The sequence below is a fragment of the Pelodiscus sinensis genome, chromosome 23 (genome assembly GCF_052426305.1).
Source record: "Pelodiscus sinensis isolate ZL-2025 chromosome 23, ASM5242630v1, whole genome shotgun sequence".
Classification (NCBI taxonomy): Eukaryota; Metazoa; Chordata; order Testudines; family Trionychidae; genus Pelodiscus; species Pelodiscus sinensis.
In genome coordinates, this window is record NC_143074.1 from 3,447,990 (window position 1) to 3,461,455 (window position 13,466).

The window sequence follows — 13,466 nt, forward strand, 5'->3', positions numbered from 1 at the left end:
AGCAGGGCACGGCCGGGATCGGGGCTGCCCCATAGCTCCCAGGCCCAGCCGCGGCCAGGGCCTTTGACGAAGGAAGGAGGCAAAAGACCGAAAACCGAATCACCCACAAACCGCCGGCAGCTTGGGAGGGGGAGCAGCACCGCCCGTCCCCGCTGGCCCGAGTCGGGCTGCCCTGGTGCGTACCGTCACCGGGCAGTCGCCAGCATGCGATATCACAGCCCTACGGCGCGTCTCCGCCGGCTGCAGGCGCGAGCTGCGTCCTCACGGATACGGAGCCTTGTCGCGCGACAGGGAGGGGGCAGCCGCGCCCTGCCCCCACGTTCTCTGCGTTTCCCGGGGGCCTGAGTCACCAAGCTGGGGTCTCAGACGCGTCTGGTGTTGCCTCCCACAGCTACTGCAGCGCCTCTGACAGCCGAGGGAGGAGCGCAGGGGCCTGTGTTGACCCCGGCTGGGTCGCTGCCAAGTCAACGCCGCCTTTGGCTCCACACGCGGAGGAGGCCGGCTGAGCCCTCCTGGCCCACAGCACCCGCCCGGCGCCTGCCAACGCAGCAAGCGCGAGCGACTCGGGGCCGGGCTCAAGCCGGCGCCGGTCCGGAGAGGGAGCGGTTCTCCCAGCGCTGCTCTGGGAGCGGGGCAGCTCTGCCGGCAGAGCCGGGACGTGCTCCTGTAGGCAGGGCCCGGCGCTGCCCTCACCACGGCCCTGCTAGGGGCTTAGTCTCCGCTGCTCTGCACAGCCGGCCGCTCGAGTCCTCAGCCGGGCTGCGAGAATGACCCTGAGCCCCAGAGAGCCGTCCCGGGGGGTAGAGAGCCCAGACGGCGCGAGGGTTCACACCCCTCCCTGGTGCCGCCGAGCCCAGCTCCCAGGGGTCTGCCCAGGGCAGGCTCTGCCTGCGGAGAGCTGGGCCTGCCACCCCAATGTGGAGGATGGACAGGGCCTCTCTGGGCCAGCCTGAAGCAGCCCCCCTTGGGGAGGGTCCCAGCAGTGCTGCCTCCCCGCCTTGCTCTGGCCCCTCAGCCAGGATCCAGGCAGCCCCTTGCTGTGAGCTCCCAGTGGGAGCAGGGGCCGGGCACAGCCCCAGGGACGAGCAGGGCCCCAGCCCTGCGGTGCCAGAGGGAGGTGGCCCCGTCTGCCCGGCCGTCCGGCTCCTTACCTTGTTCTCTGCAGGAGCTGCGGCCGGGGGCTGCTGTTTACCGATGTTCTCGGCCAGACACCAGCAGAGCCTCTCCTTCTGCTCCTGGGAGTGAGCCTCCAAACGCAGCAAGCACTCCGACTTCTGACGAGGGAGACAGGCAGAGAGCGAGGGCATTAGCAGCGCCACGGGGCCCGGCTCCCCCAGCCCCAGCGCTGAGGAGTGCAAGTGCACATGGAGTGCCGAGTCCGCGCCCATCCCTGCAGGCACCCGGGGGCCGGGAAAGAGCCAACCGAGGGGAAATCCATCCTGCAGCAGCAGCGTGACAGGCTGGCTGTGGTGTGGGGGGGAGGGATGGGGGGTTGTGCCCAGGCCGTGGGGAGAGCCGGGTGGGGGGCAGCGTGACAGGCTGGCTGTGGTGTGGGGGGGTTGTGCCCAGGCCGTGGGGGAGCCGGGCGGGGGGCAGCGTGACAGGCTGGCTGTGGTGTGGGGGGGAGATATGGGGGGTTGTGCCCAGGACATGGGGAGAGCCGGGCGGGGGGCAGCGTGACAGGCTGGCTGTGGTGGGGGGGGGTTGTGCCCAGGCCGTGGGGAGAGCCGGGCGGGGGGCAGCGTGACAGGCTGGCTGTGGTGGGGGGGGGTTGTGCCCAGGCCGTGGGGGAGCCGGGCGGGGGGCAGCGTGACAGGTGGGGAGAGCCGGGCGGGGGGCAGCGTGACAGGCTGGGGAGAGCCGGGCGGGGGGCAGCGTGACAGGCTGGCTGTGGTGTGGGGGGGTTGTGCCCAGGCCATGGGGGAGCCGGGCAGGGGGCAGCGTGACAGGCTGGCTGTGGTGTGGAGCAATGGGGGGGGTTGTGCCCAGGCCATGGGGAGAGCCGGGCGGGGGGCAGCGTGACAGGCTGGCTGTGGTGTGGGGGGGTTGTGCCCAGGCCATGGGGGAGCCGGGCGGGGGGCAGCGTGACAGGCTGGCTGTGGTGTGGGGGGGTTGTGCCCAGGCCATGGGGGAGCCGGGCGGGGGGCAGCATGACAGGCTGGCTGTGGTGTGGAGCAATGGGGGGGGTTGTGCCCAGGCCGGGGGAGCCGGGCGGGGGGCAGCGTGACAGGCTGGCTGTGGTGTGGAGCAATGGGGGGGGTTGTGCCCAGGCCGTGGGGGAGCCGGGCGGGGGGCAGCGTGACAGGCTGGCTGTGGTGTGGAGCAATGGGGGGGGTTGTGCCCAGGCCGTGGGGAGAGCCGGGCGGGGGGCAGCGTGACAGGCTGGCTGTGGTGTGGAGCAATGGGGGGGGTTGTGCCCAGGCTGTGGGGAGAGCCGGGCGGGGGGCAGCGTGACAGGCTGGCTGTGGTGTGGGGGGGTTGTGCCCAGGCCGTGGGGGAGCCGGGCGGGGGGCAGCGTGACAGGCTGGCTGTGGTGTGGAGCAATGGGGGGGGTTGTGCCCAGGCCGTGGGGGAGCCGGGCGGGGGGCAGCGTGACAGGCTGGCTGTGGTGTGGAGCAATGGGGGGGGTTGTGCCCAGGCTGTGGGGAGAGCCGGGCGGGGGGCAGTGTGACAGGCTGGCTGTGGTGTGGAGCAATGGGGGGGGTTGTGCCCAGGCCGTGGGGGAGCCGGGCGGGGGGCAGCGTGACAGGCTGGCTGTGGTGTGGAGCAATGGGGGGGGTTGTGCCCAGGCCGTGGGGGAGCCGGGCGGGGGGCAGCGTGACAGGCTGGCTGTGGTGTGGAGCAATGGGGGGGGTTGTGCCCAGGCTGTGGGGGAGCCGGGCGGGGGGCAGCGTGACAGGCTGGCTGTGGTGTGGAGCAATGGGGGGGGTTGTGCCCAGGCTGTGGGGAGAGCCGGGCGGGGGGCAGCGTGACAGGCTGGCTGTGGTGTGGAGCAATGGGGGGGGTTGTGCCCAGGCTGTGGGGAGAGCCGGGCGGGGGGCAGTGTGACAGGCTGGCTGTGGTGTGGGGAGGTTGTGCCCAGGCCGAGGGGAGAGCCGGGCGGGGGGCAGCGTGACAGGCTGGCTGTGGTGTGGAGCAATGGGGGGGGTTGTGCCCAGGCCGTGGGGGAGCCGGGCGGAGGGGCAGGAATATCGCAGCACGTGACCCCACAATGGAAATGTGGCTCCTGAGCTCATTCAGAGCCTGGGTCTCTGGGTGCAGGCGGGGGAGCTCCAGAGCCGGCCCTAAGGAAGGCAGCCAGGCCTGGGCTGCCCTGGCTCAGGCGGTCCGAGGGAGGAGCTGGAACCAGCAGAGCTGCACCGCGGGACCCAGAGGGCCCGGAACCGTCTCCTCCGTTTTGCTCGGCGTAGGGGCAGGGCCAGCAGGAGCGTGTGGCCTGCGCACTGCAGGGCCGGCCCTACCGAGGGACGCAGCCGCATCCGGTGCCAGGACATTCGGGGCACCAAACTGCCCCACGTTTCATGGTGCCCTAGGCAGCTGCACATGTGGAGGTGCCAGCTCCAGCCACATCCTTTGGCCAGTCCCTTCCCCCTACTGCGGACTGCGCCCAGCAGGGCCTTCCCTATGGAGGTGGAGGGCCCAAAATCACCCCCCACTCCGCCCCACTTCTTCCTGGCCCTGCCCCACCTCCATTCCACCCCTTTCCCCAAGCCCCTGAGTGACGCGGCGCATTGTGGGCTGGGACCAGGCTGCTCTGCTTCCCGACGACACCGCTGAGTGCGGGAGCAGAGGGGCTGACCCCTGCTCCTGCCCCCCTGGTCCCACAGCCAGTGTTCCCTGTAAGCGGAGTGCTTAGGCAGCCACCCAAGAGAGTCAAATGCCACCCAGCTGATTAGCAGGGCGCCACAGCCGGCAGCATGTTTCCCTGGGTGGTGCACATCTGCACATGCCTCAGTGCACATAACAAAATTTATTTAACCAAGATGGAAAAAATTAGAGGGAACATTGCCCACAGCCCTGGAGTGCAGAGGAGATGGTAGTTCCACTAATGGTGCGAAAGCCATATTTCCCTCACCCGCTTCCTCCCATCCTGCCCCAAAGGAGTCCTGTCCTGACACAGCCGCTCCTGCCCCCGTTCTGCATATTAGCTGGGGGAGAGCGACACAAGCCCCTTTTCTGAGCTCGGCTCCCCCAGCCTCGGCCATCCACAGGCCCCAGTTCCAAACAGGGAGACGATCCCTCTGATCCTCATGATACCCAGGTTAAGACAAAATCTTTGGCGCTTCCCATAAGGAGACTCGTGGCATTCACAGCACGGAACGAGCCTCTGCCCCGACCTCTGGCGTCTGCAGCAGCAGAAGTGAAGGGTTTCGGAGAACTCAGTAGTGCCTGAGCGGTGACGTGTGGCCAGGGAGAGCCACAGGACTGCACAGATACTGTAACTAATGCATGTTCCACAGTCCACACCCAGCTTCAGCAATTCCCCCGCTGCAAGGCTTACAGAGATGCCAAGTGCATTTCACCTCCCCTGGACTGAGAATGGTTCAGAACTCCCCTCGTCTGCTGGACAGCCCCCGTGCTACTCCAGCGCGACACAATTCAATTTTTCCTCTTAATTTAGGCAGATAAGATCAATGTTTATGTTGAACGCTTTTTATTATTTTAATTGATTTCAGTGTTCTTAGCTGCAGGAAATTATGAGGGTGGTGCACAATGGGAGGCCAGGCAATAACCATGTAAAGACAGCGGCTGCTGAGTGTCAGGAAGTTAGAGCTTTGTAGCTGTTAAAGAACACACTGACAATATCACGTCAAAATAGACCACGGGAGAGATTCCTAAATCAAACTCCAGTAAGTTCTCAAGCAGCTTTTTATTCACTTTGCCCATGTGTAAACATGGTTATTATTGATGGACTATCTGTTTCATCCGTGTGTGTGTGCGTGCGCGCACAGTGAAACTGACCTTAACCAATATTCACTGATAAATATCAACTCCTTCCAGCCTTAAATACAGTCCCATTCATTGTCTATGTGTCTGGCTACAGCAACTGAGCTGGATGGGCCGTTCTCAGACCAGCTTTCCTTACATTCACCACCTCACCGACATCAAAAGGTAAGTCTGAGTCACTTCCAGCCCACTCAATTTGCCTCATTAGCTCAGGCACAACTGACTGTACTTCCCCGCCCTCTTTTTCTGTTATAAAGTCTGAGGCTAAGTCTACAGCTGCCTCTTTTGCCAGCAGAGAGTATGCTAATGAAGCGCTCATTAGCAACTTCTCGCACTTCATTTGCATAGTCTCTTCCAATGCTTTTTGCGCAAGAGGTTTTTGCGCAAAAACAAGCCGTGTAGATGGGTCCGTTTGGCACAAGATCTGTATCCCTCCTTTTCTGATCTGTACACGCCTTTTGCGCAAAACGGATCCCTCTACATGGCTTGTTTTTGTGCAAAAACCTCTTGCGCAAAAAGCATCGGAAGAGACTATGCAAATGAAGTGCAAGAAGTTGCTAACGAGCACTTAATTTGCATTGCCTCTTCTGCCAGAAAGAGGCAGTGTAACCGTAGCCCGAGAGTCCCCCTTTTTTCCTCCACTCAAGCTCATCGGAAGAAGTGGGCTTTGCCCACGGAAGCTCGTGAGTCTATATCGTTTTGTTAGCCTCCACGGTGCCACAGGCCCCTAACACGGGGACCCCCGAAACAATTCACACTGTTTGTTCAGAGACACGGATCCCCACTTGAGGCCCCCGGGAACCTGCAGAAGGGGAGTGTTACTCAGCGAGAAGGGAAAGAACCACGTGGGTTTCTGCCTTTGAAGCCCAGGTGTCGGCTAACCCGGGAGCACGAGCACCGCTGTCCTGCTAACCAGATGGGCACCGTGAGCGGGCAGCATAAAGCTTGTAAGGGCACCTTGACTGCTCCTCCAGGCTGGCGTGCACTGGGGGGAGGGGGTGCAGAGAGCGCCGCGAGGGGGCACGAGGCGGCGCCCCCTTTATCAAGTGGCACTTTGGCAGGGGCACAGCGCGGCCTTGCACCTCCCGACTGCTACCCCTGCCCAAGGGGCTGAATTTCTCTCGTTTCGCTGTTCCCTTGCGGAGCGGAGACGTCACCCCCTGGTGGCTGCATGTGGGCACGACAGAACCCACAATGGTTTCCCTTGGAGAGAGGTCCGACGCCTCCCGGCGAGAACAGCACAGGCGGTATCAGCACAAACGCACGCAATGCTGTTCCTCCCCACTGCCCTTGCCGTAAGAACCCTCCGTATCGGGCACCCCCGGCTGCCCTTCCCCAGGGGGCTTCCAACTCATACCCCACAGCTGCCTGCAAGGGATCGGGGACCCCAGGAGCCCTGACTCTGGTACTCTCCGGGCAGGCAGACCTCACAGCAGCCAGCTGATCCCAGCTCCCCTAGATCACTGAAATGCAGCCCAGACAACGTGCTGCAGAGAGGGCCGGCTGCCCTGCTACTGTTGCATTGGGGGGCCAATGTTTGCATAGGATTGCCAGATGGTTTCAACAAAAATACCGGACACACTTGACATGACATCACAATCTACAATCCATCGGAGTTAGAAAACACCGGACAGTTCTATTGTCTCATTTCTATTGTCTCAATTTGTGTCCCGAACAGAAAGCTCAAACACTGGACCGTCCGGTTCAGACCCGGACCCCTGGCAACCCTGTTTGCAAAGAGCAAGTGCGGCTGACTCTCCCCGTGCTGGGGAAGGAGGATGCAGACAGCGGGAGAGGGGCATTCGCGACCAGAGAACGCGCCAGACAGGAGCACTGCCTGTTTACACAGAGCTTTTGAAAAACATGTTATTGCAGGTGCTCAGGGTGGGGTGATGGGGGACGCGGGAGGCTGTGGCAGCCAGGGCACGGCTGGCCACCAAGCCAAGCAGGATAAAGGCGGAGCAGCAGGGAGCCAGAGGACCCCAGCGGGGACTCAGGTGCCTTTCAGTTAAGCAACCTGGCCCAGCCCTCTCCCCAAGGGCATCCATGAAGTGGGACTGCATGAAGCCCCAGAACACACTGAGCAGGTGGGCGCAGGGGTCGGGCTGTGGGGCAGGAGCATGGCACGCTGGAGACCTGCCCTGAGCTAGGGCAATGGGCCAAGCCCTCAGGCACACAGCCCTGCCTCGACAGCATCAGGGGCATGCGGGCCCTTCCCAGTATTGTCCAGCCCTGTTTTCCAGTGGAGCCATTTACCTCTCCCGGCCTGCATCCCGGCTCCACGGCCCCTGCCCACAGCCATGCTGAGACGGCTGTTCACAGAGCTCCCCCCACACAGGGGCGGATATAGGGCAGGGTGAGCGGGGCAGCCGCCCTGGGCCCCGCACTTCAAGAAGCCCCGCGCATGCGCCGTGGCAAAGGGGGGCCCTGCGAAACTGGGCTGCCCTGGGCCCTGCAAAATGGTCATCTGCCCCTGCCCCCACACAAAGGGGGCAACTCCACCCACCACAGAATTACTCCTCCTCCAGCTACAGCAGGGCTCAGTGGAGGGGCTCGGGTCAGCCAGATCCCCCTGGGCCCGCCGAGCCAGGGTCACTAGCCCCGCTCAGCCCACCCCTCTGCTCGGGCTCTGCTGCGCCTCAGGGGGTGGGCAGGGCACTGGCAGGTGGGCGGGCTGGGAGCAGATGCGCCCTGCCCGCTCGGTTCCCCCGGCACAGGCCCAGAGTGGCGAGAGCCGGCGCCGCAGCACCATTAAGGAGGAGCAGGAATTACAGCCTCTCGGCTGACCTCAGAACTGCTGCCCTCGCTGAGGGCGCAAGGCCGGCATGGAGTGAAGGCGCCAGAGAGGCTTCCTCCCCAGACCAGCGGAGCCCAGCCAGGGGACAGAGCCCTGGGCCCAAAGACCAGGGATGGAGGCGGGGGCCCAGGAACATAGTCCCAAGGAGCAGAGGCGCGTCGCCGTTCGGCCAGGTGACAGGGAACGTGTCTCTTCAGCACACCTCCATTTTGGCCGGCTCTGGCCCTCTGCGGGACCTGGGGTTTGTGTTCAATTTTACCAGCTGTTAAGAGGAACCGGCGTCCTGTGGCCACAGGGCCTGGGAGCATTCAGGCCTGGCCAGAGCCCACGGCTGTTTCCCAGCTCTCTGATCTGGATTCTAGATCAGTGGGGCAGTTGCTGCTGTGGTCACCTGTGAAGCTCCGCACACGTCCGCTCAGCCATGGGGCCACCCCAGCCTGCAGGTTGGTTCGTGCCCAGCAGGTCTGCTGGGACCACGCTGTGTGCACAGTGCTACTCTCTACGTCCACAGAGTCTGAGGGGCTAGGCCGATTTCTCCCAGCCGTGGGGCTCGCTTTCGATACCTTAAGCTGCCAATTAAGCAGCAGTCAGCCCAAATGTGTGTGTGGTAGCAAAACTTACCCACATTTTTCACGCCCCAGAGTGAAAAGGCAGTGAGTAATTATGCAAATATTAATCTTGGGTTTAAAGACTTGGCCTGAACTAGGTGGTAGGAGAATTAACTCATCATCTGGGTTTCAGAGGGGTTCCGTGTTAGTTGTAAGGGTGCGTCCACACTGCACCCTTCCCTCGAAATAGCCTATTTTGAAATAAAGCGTTATTCCGAAATGTCCCTTAACCCTCGTGGAACGAGGTTTAAAGGGACATCGGAAGAGCGAGCCCGTTATATTTCGAAAGAACGGACTTGCTCAAAAGATGCGGACTAGCTATTTCGGGATACTTCCGGTATCCCAAAACAGCGCCGCAGCGTAGACGTAGCCTCACTGAAAAAACGTAAAAAACAACGAATGGTCCTGCCGCACCGTAGAGACTAACAAAACATGTAGATGGTGTTGTGAGCGTCCGTGGGCACAAGCCAGTCATCTGAAGAAGGGGGCGGTGCCCACGGACGCTCACGACACCATCTACACGTGTTGTTAGTCTCTACGGTGTGGCGGGACCATTCGTTGTTTTTTACGTTTTTTCATGATCTGGAAAAGAAAACTAGATTCAAATTCACCGTGGAGTGTGGCCTTCCACGCGCCAAACGGGGCCAAACACGGATCTGCGCAGCTGGTGTAAATCCAAGGGAACACCTCAGGAGTCCACGGGGTTCTTGGGATTCATGCCGGCAGGCAGGATGCAAGTTGAACCTATTGAAATAAGGCCCTGACCCTGCAGCTGAATGTCCTGGGTGAGGCTTTGTGCCTAGGGGTCTGGAGGTGCCATTTCCCTGACGTGGGGCAGCAGGACTCAGCCAGCGACACTCCCGCGAATGCCTGGCCCAGCAGGGATGCGCTACCTTGGGTAGCAGGAGTGTCTGATTTTTAACACGGTCACTGACGCGATTCTAGCATTAACACGCGTTGTGTAAAACAACAAGCCAACCACCGCAACGGGAAGGCGCTGCAAAGTCGGCCTGCCCTTCGGCACCCAGCGCAGTGCGGAACAGACGCTCCCAGCGACGCTACGGTCTGCACTCCCACGCGCGCCGGACGGGGCTGGGAAGATGCCGTTTGTGTCCTAAGGGAGCTTCCAACTCGCACGCTCACCTGTGTCTGAGTCAGCCTGGGCCGGGCACTGGCTTTGACTGTAACGACTCATTAGAGTCCGGAGGGCTTTAAGCTCTGTTGAGGGGTCTCTTGGTGAGCAGCGCGAGCAGCGGCTCCCCGTGGCTTTGCCGCTACCCAGCAGTAATCACTGAAGTTTGAAATCTCCCCTCTGCTCGAAACAAATACAGCCCCGGAGACGCAGCTAGAAGCGTTTCCACATCCAGCACACTTGATGCGATTACGACGACGCCTACATTACTGGGGGGGAATCAATATTTATTCATAAAGCGTCTAGAGGCTGATGGACTCTCAGGCCCCTGGAGAACAAGCGTCTACCGAGAAATGGGCTTCTCGGAGTGAGAGCAGCGTGCTGGGCACCAGAATCCCGTGCGACTCACCAAGCCATTAAGGAAATGAAGGGGCTCGTTACAGAGGCCATGCAGATAATGCAGCATGAGACGAGCGCTTCCACCGGCAGCTGCCGAGATGACATAAAGCCAAGGAAGCAGCCAGTCGGCCTGGGGTCTCAGCCCCCAGAAACCATGGCGATGGGGATGCTGTTAAACACGGCTCCAACCTCCCCCGCCAGGCTGGATTGGCCGCAAAGTATAATTACTGCTAGCGGCTGGCCGGCTGCTTCCTGGAATAAGATCTCAGACGAACGCTGTGCGCTACTGCAGGCTTCCTTCTCTAAGGTGGCAGGCCGTTCCCACCCAGCCCAGAGGACGGGAGACCAGCTCCCGCCCCCTCTAGCCATCTTGGGGTGCTGCTGGGGGAATTCTGCACCACTGGGCATGCATCTGGGGGTGTGCTCTGTCCCACCGAGACCACGTACAGAGGGGATGAGGCGTCTGCTCTATACCCTGAGCCACGCGCTAGACTTCCTGCAGTTTTTCTCTTCGGCGGGACATATACTGCATCTGCATCTCGTCGCTTTCTCCATCCTCTAATATCCCCAGCCCAGGTCTGTGGGTAACCTTGACTCTCAACCAAACATCAAGGGGCATGGGGGGACTCCTGTAGCACCCTTCTTTGCGGCATTGTCGGCATGAACCAAAAATGCCACATGCTGGCTCCAGGATGCTTTCTGCCCTGGACGTAAAGTCTCCAGCATGGCCAACACAGGCCCACTAAATCGCTCTGGCTGAGGGTCTCCTTGTGGGTGGCCAGGTGTCGTTCTGGACGTCTTCATTTCGGCAAGCCTTAGCGCCTCCTTCAGGAGCTGGCTCTCAATGTCCCATCCCTGGTCACAGTGTCTCCAAGCCAGGAACCCGCACACTGGAAAACACTCCACCAGCACTGGAGCGACGGCGCTGGCCCTCTGGTCGCATGTGGGATATTCTTGCACGTGCCAGGCAGAACGCTCAGTCACGACGAAAATGTTCCCAGCGTTCCTCCTGTCCACTTCTAAGGACAAGAAATGGCGGCAGGCCAGCTCCGCAGGCTGGCTGCTGGTGACCGTCTTCAGAAAACGCTGCTCTCACGGGCAGTTCCCTTTGAACACTCCAGGCGCATGTCCCGCATTTCTTGCGTACGTCCTCGGCCCTCCGGTGGAACCCACTGCGGAGAAGTTCCAGAGTTCTCTGCACTCCCAGATGTCCAGAGCCGTCCCGCCGGGCCTTCATGGGTAGGGCTGTGTACTCTTGCGGTAGCTCTAGGTGTGTTCATTGATTCTGTAAATGACCAACTGTGATCTGGTGCAGCATGCCCTGAATCAGTTAGAAGTGGCTCCATTCCCTCAATAACCGTCTACCCTAGACAGATAGAACAACTGCAGTAGGGCTTTGCAAGTAAAGTGTCAACACATCTCAGAGTCTTGCAGTTGGGCTTTTTGCCAGCCAGCAGCACTGAGCCTGGGCAACGGGGATCAGTCTAACACAGTATAAATCACAGCGGCAAGTGGCGGCAATTCACTCTTATGTAGACCCAGAGTTTCCGCAACACAACCATGGGGCTCTCTGAGTCTTAGTAACTTCCGTGGCAAACAGCTCTCCCTTCCAGAATTCACGTTCCCTGCAGATTTCTTTACTTCCCCACAGAAAAATGACCTTTGATGGGGAAGCCCCCAGAGCGATCATGCACCTCTCCCCCGCAGCACAGGGTCCTCAGTGTGGGTACTTGGATTGGCTGGTAGAGAATAAATCGCCACTGGGGAGGGAGAAGGCTGGGCAGCTGAGCGTGGGTGAGACACACTGTCCCTCTTGGGCAAGGCCGTGGCTTGCTCTGTGTGGAGGGGCCTGGCTCGGGGCTGTTTCTGGGAAAGTAGGCGAGGGACAGGGGACGCAGCAGCCTGCCTGCTTAGTGAATCATCCCCTTTCTTCTTAATGAAGTTCTCCAGGTGTAAAAGTTGGAGGCTCCTTTACATTGCCAGAGGTGTAAAGGAGCCTCGTTGCAAAGGGCAGGGTGGCCTCATACATGCCCAGGGAGCCTGAGTGATCGAGTGGCCTGCATTTTTGGACGGAAGATGTTTCCCAGTATCATTTGCACGGTGAACAGTTTGCAGCTGACCTTTCTGGAGGCGGGCAGTAGCCAATACACATGCTGAGTTTGCGTTCCCAGCCCTCGCTTGCTCGTCAGCTGCCTACAACGTAACACTGAGCATATGGCTGCAATATGTGTGGACTGACAACTAGACACGAAGGGTCAATTCTAGCTCCGTTACTTAGTTGCAAGGGGCTGGCGATTTCCTCCGGGGCTGCCCACTCCTGTTCTCCACCCACTGAGCTGTAAGTGAAACAACATCCTTGACAAATGAAAGGGGCAACGACGGGTGCAGAATCCCCCCAGAGTAAGAGGGGCACAAGCCTCCTTCCTTGGCTTTGCAGAGCGCCTCCTGTGATGTAGCGTTGGGACCTTGCTGGTTGCTATGCTGGGCGGTGAGCTGTGGGTGACCTCCGCTGGCGGCTGTTTGTAGCACGGCCCAGCAGGACAGGGGATGAGTCAGTATGCAAGGGGCTCCCAACCTGTCTGACCAGTTACCTCCCAGGGAGAGAAACAAAGGAAGGAGGAGAGGCCAGCCCCTGGCTGGGGGCAGGGCTGAAAGGGATGTTTTTTAGTTTGCTGTCTGGTATCATGGAGGAAGCAGCCTAGGCAATAGGCTGGGATTTAGGGGCCCAGGCTCCCCCATCTCAAGGGGGGCTGAGGCATCCTAGGCCTGCCCTGGAACCAGATTACATCTGTGCTGTGCTGTATCCTGGAGAAGCAATAAACACCCTCTATTCTACTGGCTGGTGGAGTCTGTCCGTGTCACTACAGGGGTGCAGGAGGCGGGGAACCCGACGCGCCGCCACACCTCCCATTTGAAATTTCCCTCCTGCCGCAGCCCTGCAGGTCTCAGGCAAAGGCCCCGGGTGCTGACTGCCCCACCAAGACAGAAGAGGAAGGGGCTGCAGTGCCAGCATGGGATAGGGATCCCCCAGGGACACTGGGAAGAGAGCAAGGCAGAGTCCCAGGAAACCAGGCTCTGCAGCCTGCGCTCTTGCAGGCAGCTGGGCTCTGGAGGGTGGGAGGCAGCTGCACCACGGCGGGATGCGCTCCCCACGGGCCCGGCTTCCCATGTGGCCCTGCAGCTCTGCAAGGCCGAGACAGCCCAGTGTAGCCAGGGCTGCCTAGGAATCCGACTGCACCACCCCACCGCAGCCTCACTCCCCGCGCGGCTCTAAGCAAACACACGTCTCCTTGCTGTCCCCCCCCCCCCCCCGGCTCACACCCAGCGCCAGCCCTGCAAGTCCCGTTTACAACAGAAGCCAGCGCTGTTCCCACAGTCGACGGGGAGGCTGAGCTCCGTGGCCAGGCAAAAAGGGAAGCTACGTAGCTGTCACCCACATCTACTGCTGCCCCCACTCACCTGGGCCAGCGTCCCTGTCAAAGGAGCCAATGAGGACATGGGGAGGAGTCACGGGGTGAGGGGAGCGGTCATGTGACCGGTGCCCCCCTGTGGCCCTCCTCACCGGTCGCCCCCGGTCTGCACT

General features: G+C 61.2%; 1 protein-coding gene across 5 annotated transcripts in view; it reads right to left on the bottom strand.

Annotated features, from left to right (window-relative positions):
• Positions 1–13,466, bottom strand: part of RGS3 (regulator of G protein signaling 3) — a 136,815-nt gene that overhangs the window by 34,584 nt on the left and 88,765 nt on the right. For all 5 annotated transcript variants that reach the window (XM_075905326.2, XM_075905325.2, XM_075905328.2 and 2 more), the window contains one exon: positions 1,152–1,274. In XM_075905326.2, the coding sequence (XP_075761441.2) occupies positions 1,152–1,274 (123 nt within the window). The remainder of the gene's footprint in view (positions 1–1,151; positions 1,275–13,466) is intronic.